Source organism: Cuculus canorus, chromosome 1 (genome assembly GCF_017976375.1).
Source record: "Cuculus canorus isolate bCucCan1 chromosome 1, bCucCan1.pri, whole genome shotgun sequence".
Classification (NCBI taxonomy): Eukaryota; Metazoa; Chordata; class Aves; order Cuculiformes; family Cuculidae; genus Cuculus; species Cuculus canorus.
This window is the reverse complement of record NC_071401.1, coordinates 76,631,013-76,650,652: the sequence shown is the minus strand read 5'-3', so window position 1 is coordinate 76,650,652 and position 19,640 is coordinate 76,631,013. Positions and strand designations below refer to the sequence as shown.

Genomic DNA, 19,640 nt, shown 5'->3' with positions numbered 1-19,640 from the left:
CTTGCAAAAGACAACATAAGTTTATGCTTTTTTGCCGTCAAATATGCAAACATCCCCATGCCATTAGAACTTTATGACCAGTGCTTTTCTTTTTGTCAGTCTCAGCCCAGGTGACACACCAGATACAAAAACATTTTTAGCCTTCCTCCAGATAAACTGTAGCTGAGAAACACTGGGAGACTAGGAAAGGCTCAATATTGTGAGGTACATGTGCTTGTTGACATATATACTAGGTTCACTGAGATACACCAAGTTCATCATTTGTGGAGCTATCAGTTTTCATAAGTTCTAAACTCAATTTAAGATGGAAAGGGAAGGTTAATGGGTTAGGAATCAGAGGAGCTGATACAATGTAAGTACTGCTGGTTTTGAGTAGAACAAGATTTAGACCTCAATCACAGAGAAGACGTATTTTCGGTTTAACAGCTAATTACTAATCAGATTAGCTGGAAAAACTTATTTTGCCTCTGAAAAATGGTTGGGGTTTTGTTTGCATTACATCACTGTCTGTTGACAGGCTTCTGCATAGGACCATTTCACTTCTGACTGCATTGCAATTTCTGCAGTGGCCTTTTTTATTCAAAGGACACACTGTTCCTTGCAGACAAGCAGCATTAGATAATAATAATAATGTGTGGAAAAAATATTCCACTTTGAGGATGGTTGTCTATATGTGTGAAAGGAAGCCAGATTTCTTCACTAGCGTTACCTGGGGAATAGCCCTGAGGAATTTGAGAGTGGAAGGTAGCTTTAACACAGAGCTTCTGAAATGTGGAAATAATTGAAGAAAAGCTAGCTGTGACATAAACTGCTGTAATGCAGCCATCTGCAGCTCTGCAGAAAGGCACTTGGTTTTTAGAGAAGTCCTTTTTCTTTCTCATAAAGTCCTAGGGAAGTTCTCCATAGGACTTCTTTTCTGTCTTTTTCAGACTAACATTCAGTGCCTAATTAAGCCCAAGGGTAGCTTTTGCTTGTCAAAGTCACATCTTGAAAATTCAGCATCTTGTTGATTTTGGTAGTGGCACATGATGCAGAAAGAAAGGGAAAAAAAAGATCCACCAAAAATCTGAAAGCAAACAAAGCCAAAACAGAATAAAAAAAAGCCAAGACTGTTCTTCCAAAGAGATCATCTTATCCATTTTGCTCTGTCCCACCTCTGTGGAGCCTTACTGACCTCATGGGGCTTAACAAAACCATGAATGAAAGTCCATCCACAGTATTAGACATGAGGTGAACAGTTTGAATTCTTTATATAGCCAGCAATAACATCAGGAGAAACAATTGTAGTATCATCTGGAACAACTGTGGTAGGTAATGACAGACAGAGACAAGGAACTTTTTCTTCCTCTGCATATAAAACTCAGAGCAAAACCCATGAAGCCCATGGGCTCGGGCCGCCTAAAGCCTCTTCATCATTGGTGACCTCTGTCCAAGACGGGCAAGATCTGGAAAATTCAAATTGCTCCTCTGTCTCCTTTGCAATTCTGCAATATATTACCAACTTTAAGGTTTAGCATTGCAAAAAATCCAACTTGTTCAACTGGTAACAGATGCACTACTGTCCCTGGAGTTCTCTTTTAGAAAATTTCTCTGTAGACATAAAGCAATAGCAGCAAAGTTGTTAATGGATTCCTACCACGTGTTATTCATCAAATTAGTCTAATTAGCATTTAAATTACCTAAATATTAAGAAATGAGCTTCAGTCAAAACCCTGGACCTAGGCTGCAGTAGAAATCAGGCAAATGGGGATGTGGAAGCAAACTTTAAAGCTATCTCTGTTTCTCAGGGCTTTGTGAAAACTTCAGATATGAAGTGAACGTCTCCAATGTTAGGGAAGCTGAAGCTTAGACAGATTTTTTAAAAGTCGGTATGCTGTCTTCCATTGTGCTTCTTCATGACAGAAATTCATCCCAAAACAGGTACCCAAATGAAGGAAACAGTATATTGGATGTAATATTAATGTTACAAATTTAAAACTATAAAATATTAGCAAAAGAAAAGCTGAAGTCTCCCATTACTGTATTACTATTGCCATATGAATTCACTCAAAGGCTGAAACTGAACAGGTAGTTAATTTTATAGGAAATGTTTTCTTTTTCATTTTTATATTACAGATAATGATGTAAAATATATTGTATACAATTTTTACACATGTAAAAACATAGGTAGTACACTTTAAAGCCTGCTGTTACATACTTGATTTTCCTTACCTAATTTTAAATCATTTTAATAATGTTACTTTAATGTTCATTTAGATTTTTGGGGAGGCGGAAGTGTAATTTAAAAAAAAAAAAAAAGAGAATAAGCTTTGAGTTTCACTCATAATTTGATACTTGAAAAACAAGGAAGGAAAGAAAATTATTACACCTTCTCTTAAAGTTACAAATTTTTTATTAAGGGACATATAAACTTAAAAGAAGTTGTGCTGATTAACATTTATTTTTAGAAATAAAGATTTGTAAATCCTTCATCATGTCATAAACAAACAAAAAAAACCCCTCAATAGTACTTTAAAAATTAAAAAGGAATGTCTTTTTTGGCTTTTGATATGGAGCAGAAGCTGATGTTTCCGAAAATGAACAAGGCTCTGTGTATTTTGAATAAATGAATCTTCACCAGCCAAACCAAATGTTGTTGCAGAGCCACTGGTTCCCATCAACCAAGTGAGCTGTTAATGGCTTCCCAGCAATCAGCCTCACTGCAGATTAATTATCTATCCATACATCCTTCCCATTAGGCAATTTTAACTTTATCAATAGCAAGCGCCAAATCCCAGTCTCTCTGTCTTTTAAGGTTAGTGTTTATTCCCTGCTGAAAGAGAGTTATTTTCACTTTTTGTTCACATGATCAGGAAAGGACTGGTTGGGGACCTTCGTTATCTGGAAGCTGGATGCCTTCCAGCTAAAGGGGAGAGGGGATCTGGGGCTGCCTTTCATCACAGCACCAGCGGCATAAATCTTGCCTATTTTTAGATGCAGTTTATCAATTTATGGCAGGATAAATCCTGATGGGGAGCCTGATCTTGGGAGACTTGAGGAGTCCACTTCCAGTCTTGCATTCCTGTGGGTGGTTTGGAGCATATCAACAGGAAAACTTTTGCAAATAAATCAAGCCAAACTTGTGTTCTTTACTACTTAAAGTACAGCAGAGATATTATTAATCATTTTATAATAACAACAATAATTTTAACATCTGAATGTCTGATTTCATGTCGAATATCAAAGTATAGTCTGTGCTAATAGTTAGTTTATGGTAATACTTAGTTTCAAAAATCTCATTTTCTGAAAGAGAACCACACCCTTAAAAGTAAACACTTGAGACTATAACACTCCATTCTGTCCCAAACCCTTCTGTGTCATTAGGAGCATGCTGGCACGCTGGTTTTACTTATCTTTCAGACACATCCTTAACACGGTTTTTGTTTTGCTCTCATTTTTCCACCTTTCCACTCTCCCTTCCTCTGTATTCCTGTCATTTCTTGGTGTTGCAGAAGCCTCAGAGGCTGTTATCAGGAATGTTTTGGTTTCCTTCCTTGGAGACGATGGCAGGTATACAACCTCATGCCTTTGGCCAGGCTGATTTCTGCAGAACACCGCCTCACTCGGGGCAGCTGGCTGGGCTGTCCCAGTGATCAAGCTCTGCTCTTACTCTGTTTAGGGAAGGTGGCTGGGGCTGCTTCCCCAGGGACAGTAGGCTTGGCTGTGTCAAAATATAAACTGACTTACAGGATAAAATATAGTTTTCTCCACCAACTGAGAAAATGGAATAGGAGTTGCTACTCATCTGAAATATCTTTATTTGTAGTACTAGTTCACAGCATTCACACATCTCAGAATATCTGTTGAAAATTTTTTTAGGCATTAAAAGCCATCCTGGAGAATTTTATCCTTAAATTCTGGGGATGTTCACCCAATGAGAGAGCCCACTAGCATGTGGCTCTTAAAAGAATGTAAAAACATCCGTGTGTGTCAGGAGAGCAGCTGCTTAGTTCTGGAGCTGTTATAGGGGAAAGATGTTTAAGGGAAAAGGAAGTAATACAGTTATTTATGCTTTGCATAAATTAGCAGTCTAGGTACAGGTGCTCTACCTCAGCTGAGGGAGAAAAGGCTCTTGCTGTATTCAGTCCCACTGGGTGGAACAAGTTTGCAGTAATTAGCTCCTAACAAAGGTGCTAAATAAATTGCTCATGAACATCTGAAAAATTCTGTAGAACCTTGGAGAAATCTTCCAGAAATACTGTTGTAAAATTGGGATTGACAGGCCTAGGTTATGGCGATGTAGATTAATCCCTGTGTGACAGCATCCCCATGGCCATGCCAAACCACTGCCTGGTCTCCTGCCTCCCAACATGTGCTGGAGGGGCATCAGCATGTCGGTGCCCTGGAGTGGCCTTTGGCAGAGCTGTCCCCATGCCTGGCCCCTGCGCCCTGCAGCACCGCTGCCCTCCCTGCACACCCACCACCTGCAAGGCAATGGGGGATGCATCCTGCCCTGCTGGCCTGTGGCTTTGCCTGCTGTACACAGCTCTGGATTTAGCCACTTCTCTGTTAAATTGGGGAAAGGATTTAATGTTGTAAATGCTTATGGTTTTTCCCTTGTTTTTACTGTCACAGGTTTCTCTGGCTGACAAAGTGCTATGTCAGAGCATATTTACTTCTTTTTTGTAGTTTCCAAGACACATTATTTCTATGGATGTGTGAGGCTTCTGCTAAAGTCTTTTAGATCACGACATTAATTGTTATAGAGCACAGATTCGAGCATGAGCCTCTTTTGCCAGTTACTTTTTTCTAAGGAATCTGACTTCTGTTTCTGTGTTTTTTTTCTCGTCTCTTCTAGGAAATATATGATTAAATGTCTGTTATATAGTCAATACCATGAAGCTTCTCTCATCTGTTAGGAAGAAACATAATAATCTGAACTCAGCTGGAGGAAAAATTGGAGCAATTATCTAGGGGGGAAGGGAAAGGAAATAGGTTTTGCTTGTAGACAGCTTTATAACATCTGTATCTCAGTCCTTCTGTTTGTTTTGTTTTGTTTTCAATTCACCAAACGTCATAGGAAGCACATTCTGGACACCACTGCAAAATCATTTTTGGCTGTATAAAGAAGGGAAGGCATTTTCCTCTAACCAAGTAACCCTCAAACTGCTGCATCCTTTGCTTTCTGTTTGTAATGGAAATGCTTGATTTCTATCTCACTTTTAGAGATCTGTTGCAGGCTAAATCTCAGCATGAAGTTTCCAGTCAAAAATTGATTTGGTGTATGTCAAAGGATGGTTTTTATAGGCATGTTATATAATCAACTGAAAAAAAAAAAAGTAGCATATTGAAAGACCCTTTATTTCACTGGCACAGACACTGAACATTCGCACATATCAGACACATTTTAAATCAGTGTAAGAATAGTGGTGCAAAAGTGATGAAGGCAAGCTGCAAGCACCTGGAAGATCCTGCTGTGTGTGGCTGATGAAAATAAATGAGCCAAATGGGAAAAATAGAAATAATTAAAAATTGAGTTTCTGGTAAGACTTCAGCTACAAGTCAACCTCTTCAAATTTTGTGACAAAATGTCATCATCAGTTTTTATATAAGATATCATATAGTATTTCTGTTATTTGAGGGACAGCAAAATCAAAACTTGGCCATCAGTGTGATTCCCTGAGGAGACTCAAACAATAAAGAAGCTTTGTCTGTGACAATAAAATACAATGAGTAACCTGTTTTCACTATGTGTCATGGTACTCAGTTCTTCTTGAGATTTGGGACTGTCTCAGTCAAAGACCAAGTAAACTGAAAAGTTCTTACTAGGAAAATTTAAATGGAAGGCCTGTATATAGATCCTGGTGTCTGAACTGCAGCACATGGCCTTTGTAGTCATACAAAGGTCGCCAGTAATAGTCTAGAATAAGGAATCTATTTTTGGGGGGGGGCGGGGAGGGAAGGGTTAGGTACTAGGAAAGAGCCAGTGGTTTACCATCACTGTGAAATAGTGGGACAGATAACTTGGAAGGCAGCTCCACTGGAAGTTAATTTTTCTTCTGCTGTCTTTTCTTCTACTATATGGCAAATGGCAAATGCATTCAGGGGTGTTCTAAGTTGCATGCCCAGTAAGGCCTAGGCTAGTAGTCAAATAGCTTTTGTCTAAAGAATTATTGAAATGCTTTCACAAATTGCTAATTAGAAGTATAATTGGTCCTTTATATATATAGAACTGCAGCACTTATCCATACATTTTATATACAGATTAGGCATGTGCAGGAATATGTTATTGTACCTACAACTTATGGAAATTTGATTCACAGTTATGATAACAGGTCACATAGATTCTATATAAACTTGTAGCACTGCTTGCCGTTGCTTATTAAGACAGCCAGTGCCCCTTCACTCCGTCTTTTCCTCTGTCTTCCATCCATAGCAGGTGTACGTGTTCACACTCTTGTTGGGCTGATATTCCTGCACAACTTTGTCCTTAGGCTAGAGGATGAGATTTGGTTCACTGTTAAACACTGGTCAACTAAGCAGCAGGTAATATTTTGCATCTACCATCAGATAAGGTAACTTGTCAGTCAAAATGTTGTTACTTTTTGGACATTTACCTTTATGGAAGATGGTACTACTGAGTTCCTCCATTTTCTGCCTAACATAAGTAGCTAAACAACAATTAGAGCAACAAAGAGGCCAGAGACATTCATACTCTAGTGAGTATGTTAAACACTAAGCTAAAGACCCTCTGGGATGAGAGTTTAAAGTCCTGAACTGTTGGTTATATGGACAGTGGCTTCATCATCATGAAAGGATGGATAGTCCTTTGAACTTTAGTGATTATTTAATTGGTTTTGTTTTTCTACCCTAAATGAAACACGCCAAGTGCAATATTTTGCCTCAACATGAAACAAAGAACTAATGTCAGCAGGAAAAACAAAATAAAAACAATAAATAAGTAAATATTGTTCAATTCAAAATATTTTAATTATTTGAGTTTAAAGAAAGGACTAACATAAAGGAAAAAAATAATGACTGAAAATATATGATTAATATGACCCTTTTACTGCGTCTTAAAAAAACCACGTTCCTCTTAGGGCTTAGTTTCATAAACAGCTTAATCTGACCTTAAGTCTCATTGCTGCCAAAAGTTTCCCCACCTCTGCTTCTGCCCTCCCCATTGTGTTTCTCTACCTGTTTCCCCTGTGTTTGTGCAACATGCACATCAGCCAGGTGAGCTCAGCCCAGCCATTTCCCCAGGTGACCGCATTGGCTTCTGCTATGGGGAATAACTTTTTTTCTTTCTGGCAGTGTGATCCCAGAGCAATTTAAGCCAGTTGTGAAACTGTGGTTTGACTCTCAGTAAATGTCTATTCTCCAGTGTGTTTTCCTATCCTGAGAAATACCAGGTATACATGATGCTGCATTTGTTATCTATAAAAACAATACTTAGTTCATTGGAGCAAGCCTAATTGATGGGCTTTCAGCTGTCAGCGTAAGCATCTCTGGAGTAGCTCTTTATGTGAATTTTCCAGATTAACTGAGTTTAAGGTGTTTTATGTTTTTAATGGAATTCTTATAAAAACAATTCATTTTCCATGAGCTTCTGCTTTGGTTTTGTGATTAGATTGTAAATGTCACTAGATGACTGCTAAGTATCTTGCTAGTTAGTTTCTCAACAGTGTGCATCAAAGCAGAGTGGGACAAAAAAACTTTACAATAGTATTTTAATAAGTAACATGGGTATTTCAAACTTCTGAGAAGGTTTACTTTTAGTCAAGATTGGGGCAGATAGCCTTATCAGCCTGATCCAAAGTGGTTTAGCTATTCTGACCTAATTGATCCTTCATTCACAAAATTCCTAGGTAGCTGGAGTAAGTTGCACTGACCTTTGTTTAACCTGCTCCAAGACTGCCTCTAAACACAGTTTTCCTGGTTAGAGATAGATATGGAATGCAAACAAAAACAAAGCCTCTGGCACACTTGAAATGAGAGATGACCACTCCTTTTTCTCTTGTGCCAATTCAGAATAAAGGAGTTGTAGATGATTCATTCAGATGGTAAACTGGTTAATACCACATATTTCCAAAGGCACAGTGTGTCATAACAGATAAAATCATCTTTATGCTTAGACTAGATAAAGTTTGAAAACGCTTTATTCCGGGAGTCACATTGGTTCTATGGAAGACTAAATTGAATAACCTGCAATATTAAACAGGGATATGAAATGAAAGAAATTTGAATCCATGACGTTTATTCATCCTAGCAATCCATAAAAAGAGAGGGAAGAAATCTTTTCATAAATGCGCATTGATCATTATAGTTTACATTTCCATTAAATAAATAAATGGAAACATGGATGATGCTAAAAAATTACTTCAATGTATTGTGACTCTATAAAGAAAAGTTATTCCCTTTACAGCATGGAGTACTGAAATAAATAAATAAACTTCTCTCATTGGATTTATATAATCCTTTAATTCATCTAGCGACTTTAATCCAAGAAAATGTGTTCCACATCTACATGACAATAAAGAAAGTTTTCTTAGCATAAACACATACTGACCATTATATATCATCATTATAGATTTCTGGGTTTGATGTAAGAAGGAATTCAGTCTCAAAATCTGGAGTCAAATATGTGGCAATGATGTTACCATTGTTAAGTGGAGTCATGACAGTTTGATTTTCTGATGTTTTTGTTTCTTTATATATATTTATGTATATAGATATTCTCTAACCATCAACTAAACTCATAACAAAAAGGTAATATCTCTTCTTTACCTGTATGGCTGCAACTGCTAAGAAATTATATTTTGAGTCATTGAGATAATTTTATAAAAATAAAACTGAAACCCAGATTCATACCTCACTGTCTAAAGATCACGTCTTTCTACAAGCTACTTTCTTCCATTTTGCTTAACCAGCAGAGAACTGATGAATAAAATTATTCTGGTTTTGATGGATTTATCGCAGACAGTATAGCCTTAAAAAAGAAACAGGCCAGCTCTAATTTAGGGTGTCTTGCTTTGCTTGACATTCAGAGATTATTTGCCAAAAAGACACATGTGCATTTCCACTTGCAGACAAAGTTGCCTCACCCAGAAGGAATCTCAGAGGGGGGGGGTTGCTCCAGTAAGGAAAATTCTGCTGAGACACTAAAAAATCCTTTGATTTCAGTATATTAGTTGGGGAAGTTTTCGTGGGTATTAATCTAGCCCTCTGACACTCTGTTTGCCTTTGAATTAACCATAGAAGCTCCCCTGTAAATTTGAACCTCTAGACATGTTGTAGTTCTGTGATTTCCCAAACATCTGCTGGAGACTTTGAAACCACCACATTCATTTTCTTATGACCTAAGCTGCAATTTAACTCAGGTCTCTGAAGATGAAAGCCAAAGAAGCCTCTGTAGAGAGCAGAACACTTTCTAAAGCAGTTCTCAGCTTAAGGAGCTGGGAACAGCTGGTCTGCTCTCCTCTTTGGGTTGGGAGGGCTTGTTGTTTACAGCTCCCTGTCAGACATCTGAGAAACCCCTAGTTTTCGTCTTTTCCTATATCTTCTCCCTGAGGCAAAGGCCAGCAGTCCCTATCCATCTGTCTGGAAAAGCTGGACAGAATCCTGGAATTTGTAATTTTTTTTTCAGTACACTCTCTGTTTGAGATCTTTCGGTATTACGGAAATGTGAATAAATTCCTCACGAAAGCAGCAGTGCTAGAATCAGTCCTTGCTTACTTGTTTGTAGTAGAAAATGTCATCATTTTTGCTAAATTGTAGCAAGACTTTCTAGTCAGTTTTAAAACTGTTTTGTTGCATGGAAGGGAAGTTTATAAAAAATATACCAATTAAACACAAAGCTTTATGTTCAAATTAGTACTGAACATAGATTTTTAAGAAATTTTTTGATGCCAAAACTAAGTGTATTGGTGTCTGTCAGTGAAATTTTCTACAGAAACCTGTCCTGAAGTCCAGCATAAACTCTTAAGACAACAGATATATCAGATTAAGGAGTCAACGTTAATCTATAATAGAGGAAGCCCAACTTTAAGTCTGCTCTCTGCATGATTCATAGCCTCTCACAACCAAAGTGAGCAACAGAGTCTCCAGACTTTTCTAATGCAGCTCTTGGTCTTTTTTAATGAACTCCTTGGAAAGATGGCTTTTTTTTTTTTTTTTAATGTGGAAAAATGTAGACTGTAAAGCCTCAAATATTTTCATCAGACAGTACTAGCATACCTTGGCCAGTCCTGGCTCGAAGTTATTGTCAAGGTTGGTGTTCATCAAAGGTCTCAGGCAGAAGGCAAAGCCTTATGCTGATATTCCTGTAGCACCTGTACAGCAGAGCCCTGCTCCGTGCCTGTGGTTCTTTGGTCTGAAATATGACTCCTCAGAAACATACAAGTAAATAATATTCAACGCTAATCTCACTAATAGTTCCTTTAGGACCACAGCTAATACAGTGCACTTAAAGTTAGGCATGTGCTCAATTATAAAGTTATTACTGAGTTGGAGGCCTTGTAGGCTGAAAATTTGATTAAGGAGCATTTTGGCTTGAGAAAAGCCCCCAAGATGAAATGCTTGGGTTTTTTTTCATACTAAGCTCAGACATATCAAATAATTTTGGGATATTCTTTTCACTTTTAATAAGCTTGTGCAAGCTATAAAGTTGGAAATGTCTTCAAATGAAGTTTATAAAAGAGTATACTTTTCAGATTTCAAAGAAAAAGAGAAGTCTACAGTCAGCATATAAGAAATTCAAAGTTGTTTTTCAAGAATTTTGGGTTTTTTAGTCTAAAGTTTTTGAAGTTAAGATTTAATTAATTCTTTATTATTCAAAACTACTAGAGCATTAAATGAAACAATGTTGACTTAACCTGTCTGTAACTCTATGTTTCATGACAGTTGCCCCAAAGATTAATTAGATCTTCTCAACAAAATGAATTTGTGACATAAGTGGTGATAGAAGTAACACTTTCAGTGGAGGCTGCTCAAAAATCCTGTGATGTGTTGCCGTAATTAAGTGTTGAAGTCATCTCTGGCGTGAGCAGACCTTAGTATCAACACAGAAGGAGTTGCCCTTACATGCAGTGGATGTGATCACTGCCCCATTTGGGATTCCCAGCTCTTTGGTGGAATTCCATTCCACTAGTGAAACTAGAGTTGGGTCTGGGGAAACTGATGCATTGGATGGCTTATTGAAAAGAAGCTCTGCAGAGTTTCATGCCAAAGTATGGTGCATGACGGGGGGTGTGATACAGCTGAGCTGGTGGGATGATGAAAAGAGGGGGACTACTTGGGACAGTGTTGATTGACTGGTTCTTCTAGGCTCCCTGAGTGGTCAGTGGAGAGACGATGGCGTTGCCAGAGGCTTCGGGTGACCTGCTCTGTGGTCTGTCTCTCCTCATGGACCATGGTGGGAAGACAGGCAGAACAAGTACCTAACGTAACAAGATAAATAGACACCTGAAACTGTGCAGTGGAAGTATTTTCTACATCTTCACCAACAGTGTCCAGATCTCCCCAGTGCTTTCATAGAATCATAGAATCACTAGGTTGGAAGAGACCCACTGGGTCATCGAGTCCAACCATCCCTAACACTCCCTAAACCATGCCCCTCAGCACCTTGTCCACTCGTCTGTTAAACACCTCCAGGGAAGGTGACTCAACCACCTCCCTGGGCAGCCTCTGCCAGTGCCCAGTGACCCTTTCCATTAAAAATTTTTTCCTGATGTCCAGCCTGAACCTCCCCTAGTGCAGCTTGAGGCCATTCCCTCTTGTTCTGTCCCCTGTCACTTGGGAGAAGAGGCCAGCTCCCTCCTCTCCACAACCTCCTTTCAGGTAGTTGTAGAGAGCAATAAGGTCTCCCCTCAGCCTCCTCTTCTCCAGGCTAAACAACCCCAGCTCTCTCAGCCGCTCCTCGTAAGACTTGTTCTCCAGCCCCCTCACCAGCTTTGTTGCTCTTCTCTGGACACGATCCAGAGCCTCAACTTCCTTCTTGTGGTGAGGGGCCCAAAACTGAATACAGTACTCAAGGTGCGGTCTCACCAGTGCTGAGTCCAGAGGGAGAATAACCTCCCTGGACCTGCTGGTCACACCATTTCTGATACAAGCCAAGATGCCATTGGCCTTCTTGGCCACCTGGGCACACTGCTGGCTCATGTTCAGTCGGCTGTCAACCAAGACCCTCGTGTCCTTCTCCTCCAGTCAACTTTCTAGCCAGACTTCTCCTAGTCTGTAGCACTGCATAGGATTGTTGTGCCCCAAGTGTAGGACCCGGCATTTGGCCTTGTTAAACCTCATGCCATTGGTCTCAGCCCAGCAGCCCAGCCTGTTCAGATCCCTTTGCAGAGCCTCTCTCCCCTCCATCAGATCCATGCTTCCACCCAGAAGCATCAGTACCATCTGACCTCATCCAGAAACAAATAAGTTTTCTCTTTATAATCCTGATATCTTAATTAATAATGAAGCCTGTGAAATATGCAATCAAACTTTAATTTTATGAAGGTTTGGGAAAGATAATCCTGATATCATAATTAATAATGAGGCCTGTAAAATATGCAATCAAACTTTAATTTTATAAAGGTTTGGGAAAGATAATCCAAAACCTTAGTGAAAGCTGGTCTCCATAAACAAGTCCTCTCTTCGCCTGGAGGATATAACATATTTGACATAAGAAGGTTGTTTGTAAAATTGGCCTTGGTCCAAATTTAGATATATGAACATTTGTTTAATCTTAATGAGTTCTGTAACGTGCTCATAGGTAATTGCGTGTTTAAACATATTGTTGGATGATAAAAAAGAAGGCTGAGGCACAGCAAAGCGTTTATCAGACTGAAAAATAACCAAGGGGAGAAATATAGTTATTTGTAACCTGGAATTGCTCCCTGTTGTTGTTCACCGCTAGCTCTCACTAGCTCAATGGAAAAGGTGATGTGTCTCTAGGAGCAGTTGTCCAGGGCAGAAGGCTGTTTTACCTTCATAGCAAAGTGTGCATGGAAACATAGTTCTGACATAATTCCTTAGATTTTTTCTTCATTCTAGATATGATTAGAACTTTTTGCCTTTTTCTCTGATTCTTTATGCATACATGTAGGCTATACATACTACTGCTGATGGGGAAGTACTTTTTTCTTGTCATAGAGGATGTTGACTTTTCACTGAAAAAATCAGTTTCCTTCAGAAACAAAACATTTTCATCTAAGAATAAAAACTTTTCCATTTTAAGTTTTCTTATTTTTTTGACAAAGTCAACATTTTCCATGGAAAGCTAATATTTTCTGTGATTTTTTTTTGCATTAAAAAGTTTTACTGGCTTATATATTTCTACTGTAGAAAAATACATGAGCACAGCTGTTCTTTTCTATCTGATTCATTGCTGAGGCGAAGTGGTAATAACAAAACCAGCTAATACACATGATTTGGTATTTTCACTTAGATCTTTGGAAATACGAATCTTTCAGGGACCGCTATGTGGACACTGAAAATAATAAATACTTTCAAGTGTTAATTCAGCAAATCAAATGTTAGGAATCATTATGAAAGTAATTAAGATGAGGTAGAGAACATATCGTGCCATGTATGACTTCATAGCTTGTTTGCACCGTGAGGACTTCATACAGCTCTGTTCCCCATATCAAAAAGGAGATGATAGACCTGGCAAAGTTCCAGAGAAGAAAAACAAGGATATTTGAAGTTGTGGTACAGCTTTCATACACGGAAAAACTGAATCTTATAACAGACTCTTCAATGTAGAAAAGAAGTCCTGCTAGAGGACAAAACAGTGATCTATAAAATCACAAGTAGCATGAAGACTATGGATAGGTGTCAGTAGTTCACTGTCCTTTCCAGTAAGAGTTTGGGATTGTTAAATGAACCTGAAAGAAGACAAGTTCAAATCCCTATAAAGGAGGCAGTTGTTCACATGACCGTGAGTTAACCTGTGGTGCTCATTGCTGTAGAATGGTGTGGATGCTTAAATTTTGCAGGGAAAGCCTAAATAAATCCACAGAACATAACTCTTGTGAGGATTAGTAATGATGGAGAAATTGTGTCTAGTTCAAGAAGACTCTGAGCTGCAAATGACCGGAGGATGTGAAAATATTAATGAGAATCATAATACATGTTGGGACTTATTCCATGGATGGACTTTTGCTCTTAGGTATATTAATATTCACTGCAGTACTGTATACAGGTTGAAACTGTGATGTATTTAGCACCACTTGAAGAGCCTGTGGTTCTCACTGATGTCCACTATGACTGACATCACTCAGTACTCACAGGAACAGGTTTGTTATTTAACTTAGAAATACCTAGTAAGTATCTATTTGCAAGTCCTACCTTCTACAAACAAGACATTCAGACTCATTTCTGTATTTCACAAAATCCAAGACAGGGAAAATAAAATAACACGTATCTCGTACACAGATATGAGAAAGAAATTGCCAAACCCAACATTTTAGAAATTACAAATTTTATATAAGAAAATGGAAAAGGAAAATGTAAAAAAAAAATCTTTTGCTGATCATAAGAGTTTGTTTTGTAGGTAAATGCATCCCGCCAAGAAACCAAGTTGATGGAAGAATGTGACCAGCTCATTGAAATAATTCAGCAAAGACGACAAATAATTGGAACCAAAATCAAGGAAGGAAAGGTAAAAGCTTTTCTTCTTTATATCGCAAGTAGGTCAACATTGCTTTCTCATGCCTACAGTTTTTTTAATTCAGCTACTATTAATACAAATTTGTAAAAGCCCTTATGTAGTCCTGGGTTACTCCTACTTTCCCGTAAAGAGCAATGAAATATATCAAGATGAATATGCTAGACCTCAGTCGTTTATTTGGCATTTCTCTTGCTACGTGTGATTATGATTTTTATGGATAAACACTGAAATTATGTCACCATCAGTGAATGATAATAAAATTATGACTAATTAATGATTCCTTCACTTTGTTATAAGTCTTGACAGTGTTTTCCCCAAAGTTTTCATTTTCACAAGGTGTAACAGTATTTGGTATCATGACTGATAATTATCTATATGAATATTTTAATCTAGTACTTTTATTATTTGTTAAAATATTGCCACATAAAGGATTTGTTTCAATCATTGTTATTCTGCAGAATAGGAAATCTAACTTATTTACAAAAAATATTCAAAAACAGGCAGGAAATTAAATGTGTGCATTTCTAATTACTGAGGTACAATGTTTATTAGCAACAAATATATTGAGCAGGAAGTATCTCTAATATTCAAGTTTCGGTGCATTTTTCCAGCTCTCTGTTAACTCAGAAACACATTAGAATTGAATTAATGTTCTTATTATCTAGGTACATGGTGTTTACTCTTTAACTGCTAAACTAACTAAGTCAAATATAAACTCTTCTTGTGTGGGAAATGCTCAGGAATGGAATAAAGTCAAGAGCAGGTTAAATGGTTCATGCAGCTGTCAAGATATTCAATTAACTTGAAATAAGAAGCCTGTAGGCAAGGGCCGACTTAAACATGTTTGAAACCAGAGGTCCTGTACATTGTGTGACAGAACTTGAATTTCCTGATGCTGTTAACAAAGTATAATTTCCTTAGAAATGGAAAAGAGGGCCTTTTGCATTATTTCAACTCTGTTTCACTCTGCAGTGAGAACAGCTGTGCTTCCAATGTAGTAGAAAACTTTCCATTAATTTGGATTTGTGCTATATACATGAGTTGCTTTTAAAAAATCTATTGCTTGCAAATATGTATGCAAATGCATCCATTAGACAGCAGGAGATTTATAGTGCAATTGACTCCAAAGGTAATTGAATATAACTTATATCAGAATCTATCCCCATTCTTTGTTCTACTTCATTTAAACCAAAAGCAATACCAATGAAGGTCCCGTGAGGATCTGGAATACTTTGCCCTAGCTGTTGCATATGTTGAAAAATCTCAGGGATTCAAGAGACCCGTGTGAAAAGTCACAGGAAATTCTATGCAATGTACCTTCTTTTAAGAGGGTCTGTGGCTAAGAATCATTCTGGAAGGTATGATGTGGCAAATTTGTTTATAGTACTATAGTTATGACTACAGAGCTGGAAAAACTTAGGTATAAATCTAGGTACAGCTGCAAGGCTGCAGATTCAGACACTTGAATATGACAATGTGATGCAGCTCCATCCTTAATCTCACCAATCACCCAAGACCTATAAAATCCCACAGAGCATGTAACAAAAAAAACACTTAAATAACAAATAAATAAGATCATTTTAGTGCAGACATCATTCCTGCCATCAGGGAGGGGAGTGTAAGATGAGACTCTTCCTTTTGAAGTTGATCATCAGTTGCCTTCTTGGAAAAGATATTAAAAAGAATCAAGCAAACAAAAAAACCAGTTTATAGGTAGACCTCACAAGTCATGACATGCCTTCTGACTGATAAAATCTCACAAGGTAACATTGATTTCACTTTTTGTTTATTTTGTTAATTAGTAAATAAAGAGATGAGCTACTTAATACTGCAGTCTAGTCCCTGGCTAGACTGATGTAGACCAAATTGTAATCTCTGCAAATGTGCAGTTAAAGAAAACTTTATGGCACTAGTTCGTCTGAGAAGCTGATCAGATCATTGTCATTGTCAAAATCTTTATGCTTTCCCAGCATTTTTTTCCTTTATTGTTTTCTCCCTTTCTTGTTTTTATCTTCAGAAGAAATATCAAATGTTACAAGACACTAATCATTTGGACAGTATTTTCCTTTTGAAGGTTTTCCAAAAGATATTTTTCCTACTGGTTTCTGTTGTCAAGAAAGTGCACTAAGATACCCTTATCTCTGCTTTGGATGCAATTATACATGAAATGCAACTCAGCAGCTGTGTAGCTTGTGCTCTAATTGCTAAGATCGGAAACGTAATCTTGATTGTAAATGTGGATGTTTCTGCCAATGCACTTGGTTGTTAATTTCCTCATTTTGCATGTAACTGGGTCTTAATGCCTTTCTAAACTCCAGAATTAATCGATTTCCTTCTGATTTCTTACTCCTGTTCAAACTATGATCCTGATATGATAACAATAGGAACTAGGGGTTTTGTTAGCCAGCATTGTCTTTAAATGAAGGATTGACTGTGCCCCTCCCTAACCTTCCAGCTAATGATTACAGTCACATTTACTGTGTATATCTCCAGCAATTATGTTTGGAGTAATAATAATCATCTTTCCACACTACTGTGCTTTTGTCCAGTTAAAAGTATCTAACAAGAAAACACCCTGTTTGACTAACAGTGCATCATGAAAAGGGCATTTTCAGATTATTTTTAATGAAACTCACCTCAGTGATAGGAAAAAGGTGGTTAATCTACGAGATGCCTTTAACACAGATCTCGCTTCAAGGAAACAGTTATCTAAATAGCCCTAAGTTATCATGTAAGCAGAAAGTACCAGGAAATGACGTTTCTTCTGTTGGAAAGTAGGCCAGCTGTGCTTGTCTTGGCTCTCCCCTGTTGTTTTCCTTGTGGAAAAATTGAGGCTGAAAGGCTGTGCCTGTCCCCATATTCAAAATGTTATGTGGCTAGATGGGGCTCACTATGAAGCTAGGGTGAAAGAAGCTCTTGTCAGCAAAGCCATTCATCTTAACTCCCCCTTTGCATTCCAGATTTTCCTTGGAAGTGCAAATGCATTCATGATTTGTGACCTTAGAGATGTGACTGCTTTCTTCTGTTTTCAATCAAGGTGGTGAGGTTGAGAAAACTGGCTCAGCAGATTGCGAACTGCAAACAGTGCATTGAGCGCTCAACATCCCTCATCTCTCAGGCTGAACAGTCGCTGAAGGAGAACGATCACGCTCGCTTCCTACAGACTGCTAAAAATATAACTGAAAGGTAAAGATGTTCAAATTAATTAACAGAAAAACCTCAATTTAAGGCTGACGGGTTGTCATAGTTGCAATATTGCCTTGTCCTACCACAAATGTAGTTAAAGAGAGAGGGTTGAATCGACACCCCCAAAAGCACTACTTCATGCTGTACCAGAGTGAGAAGGACCACACTGTAATGCTAAACTAAAACATTCGTTTGAAAAAAGAGGAGCAGTCAAAAAAGGGTGTGAAATAAGAGTTAGAACAGTAATAACATACATAAATGTATTAAGGAGGCAGCGTGGATGTAAGGCAGGTATCTGGTGCTAAACACAGTAAAAAAAAAAACAGTATTGTGGAGGCTTAAATTCAAATTCCATGAAAAGATTGAGAAAGAAATCAGACAGCAAGTATATTCCTTAGGAAAAAAATGTAATAATCTTAATGGATTTGTATTCTTCACAAAATAACAAGTGACAAGGCAACAAAATGTGTAACTTTGGGCACTTCCAACACGCATCTCTGGAGTAGCCTGCTCAAAAGTTGGAGATTCAACGGCTTGGGTGTCTGGAAATTATGGTAGATACTGTTTTGGGTCTCTGGGTACAGGGATTTTCTACTGCTTTCAGTGTGTCAGGTGTATCAAGGACCAAAGACAAGGAAGCAAGTCTTTCTAGGAAATTGGGTTGTCAGATAATTTGGTCTGTTTTTCAGTGCAGCACTGAATACTGAAACATTCCCACTGAATTTCAGCAGTGTTCTCTGATGAAAAAATGTTCTGTTGGAATTATCAGCTGTTTAGCCATCAGTCAGAGAAACAGAAAAAAGAGAATGTATCTGGTCTGTAAAGAAGAAAGCTATACTAATTTATTCAGATATTTTTTAATCTCTGGGTTCACATATATTCAATTTGTCTAGCCAATTTACACCTAATCCGAAGCATGAAATTCCTTGCTTTTATTATTTATTCTCTTTAAAGTTTGACACTTATTATGGAGTGCAGTATGCAGATTCTCTGAATATCAGGCTTCACTAAAGGTATTTAATCAATTCATAAATAAGCCAGCAACACTGGATTGCAAATTACAGGCTCAGAGAATTGAAAACCCATTGAGAAAGGCAAGGCAAGGAAAGGGAAGGCAAGGCAAGGAAGGGTAATAGATTACATTTCTTCTTCCCAGATGAAGCTGGTAGTAAAACTACCACATGAGTATCCTGAGCAAAAATGTCACCAATGCAAGTGAGCTCATCAGTGACGTCAAGATCAGAGCCAGCCTGAGCTGAAGTGATCATGCATTGGTGGAGGTCAAGGTCCTGATGGATATGGGACAGGTAAAGAGTATAGTCAGGACCATAAGTTTTAGGAAAGCAGACTTCCAGCTCTTCAAGGAGTTAGTTAGTAGGACTCCCTGGTATATGGTCCTCGGGGACAAGGGACCAGAACAGAGCTGGCAAATATTTAAGAATGTTCTCCATAAAGCGCAAGAATGCTCAGTCCCCAGATGTAGAAACTCAGGCAGGGAAGGGAGAAGACCAGCGTGGCTGAGTCAAGACCTGCTGGTCCAACTGAAGATCAAGAGGGAACTGCACAGGCAGTGCAAGCAAGGGAAGGTAACATGGGAAGAATATAGGGATGCTGCCCGGTTGTGTAGGGATAGGGTCAGGATGGACATGGCGCAGCTGAAGCTGAACTTGACAAGGGAAGCAAAGACTAACAAGAATGGCGTCTATAAGTATGTCAATCAGAAAATGAAGGTTAAAGAAAGTGTACCCCAACTGGTGACTGAAAATGGGGAACTAGTATGAATAGGCGAGAAGAAGGCTGAGGTACTCAACAACAT

The 19,640-nt window shown here is 38.2% G+C and overlaps 1 protein-coding gene across 6 annotated transcripts in view; it reads left to right on the top strand.

Annotated features, from left to right (window-relative positions):
* Positions 1-19,640, top strand: part of MID1 (midline 1) — a 254,414-nt gene that overhangs the window by 196,006 nt on the left and 38,768 nt on the right. For all 6 annotated transcript variants that reach the window (XM_054077430.1, XM_054077439.1, XM_054077446.1 and 3 more), the window contains exons 4-5: positions 14,522-14,629; positions 17,676-17,824. In XM_054077430.1, the coding sequence (XP_053933405.1) occupies positions 14,522-14,629; positions 17,676-17,824 (257 nt within the window). The remainder of the gene's footprint in view (positions 1-14,521; positions 14,630-17,675; positions 17,825-19,640) is intronic.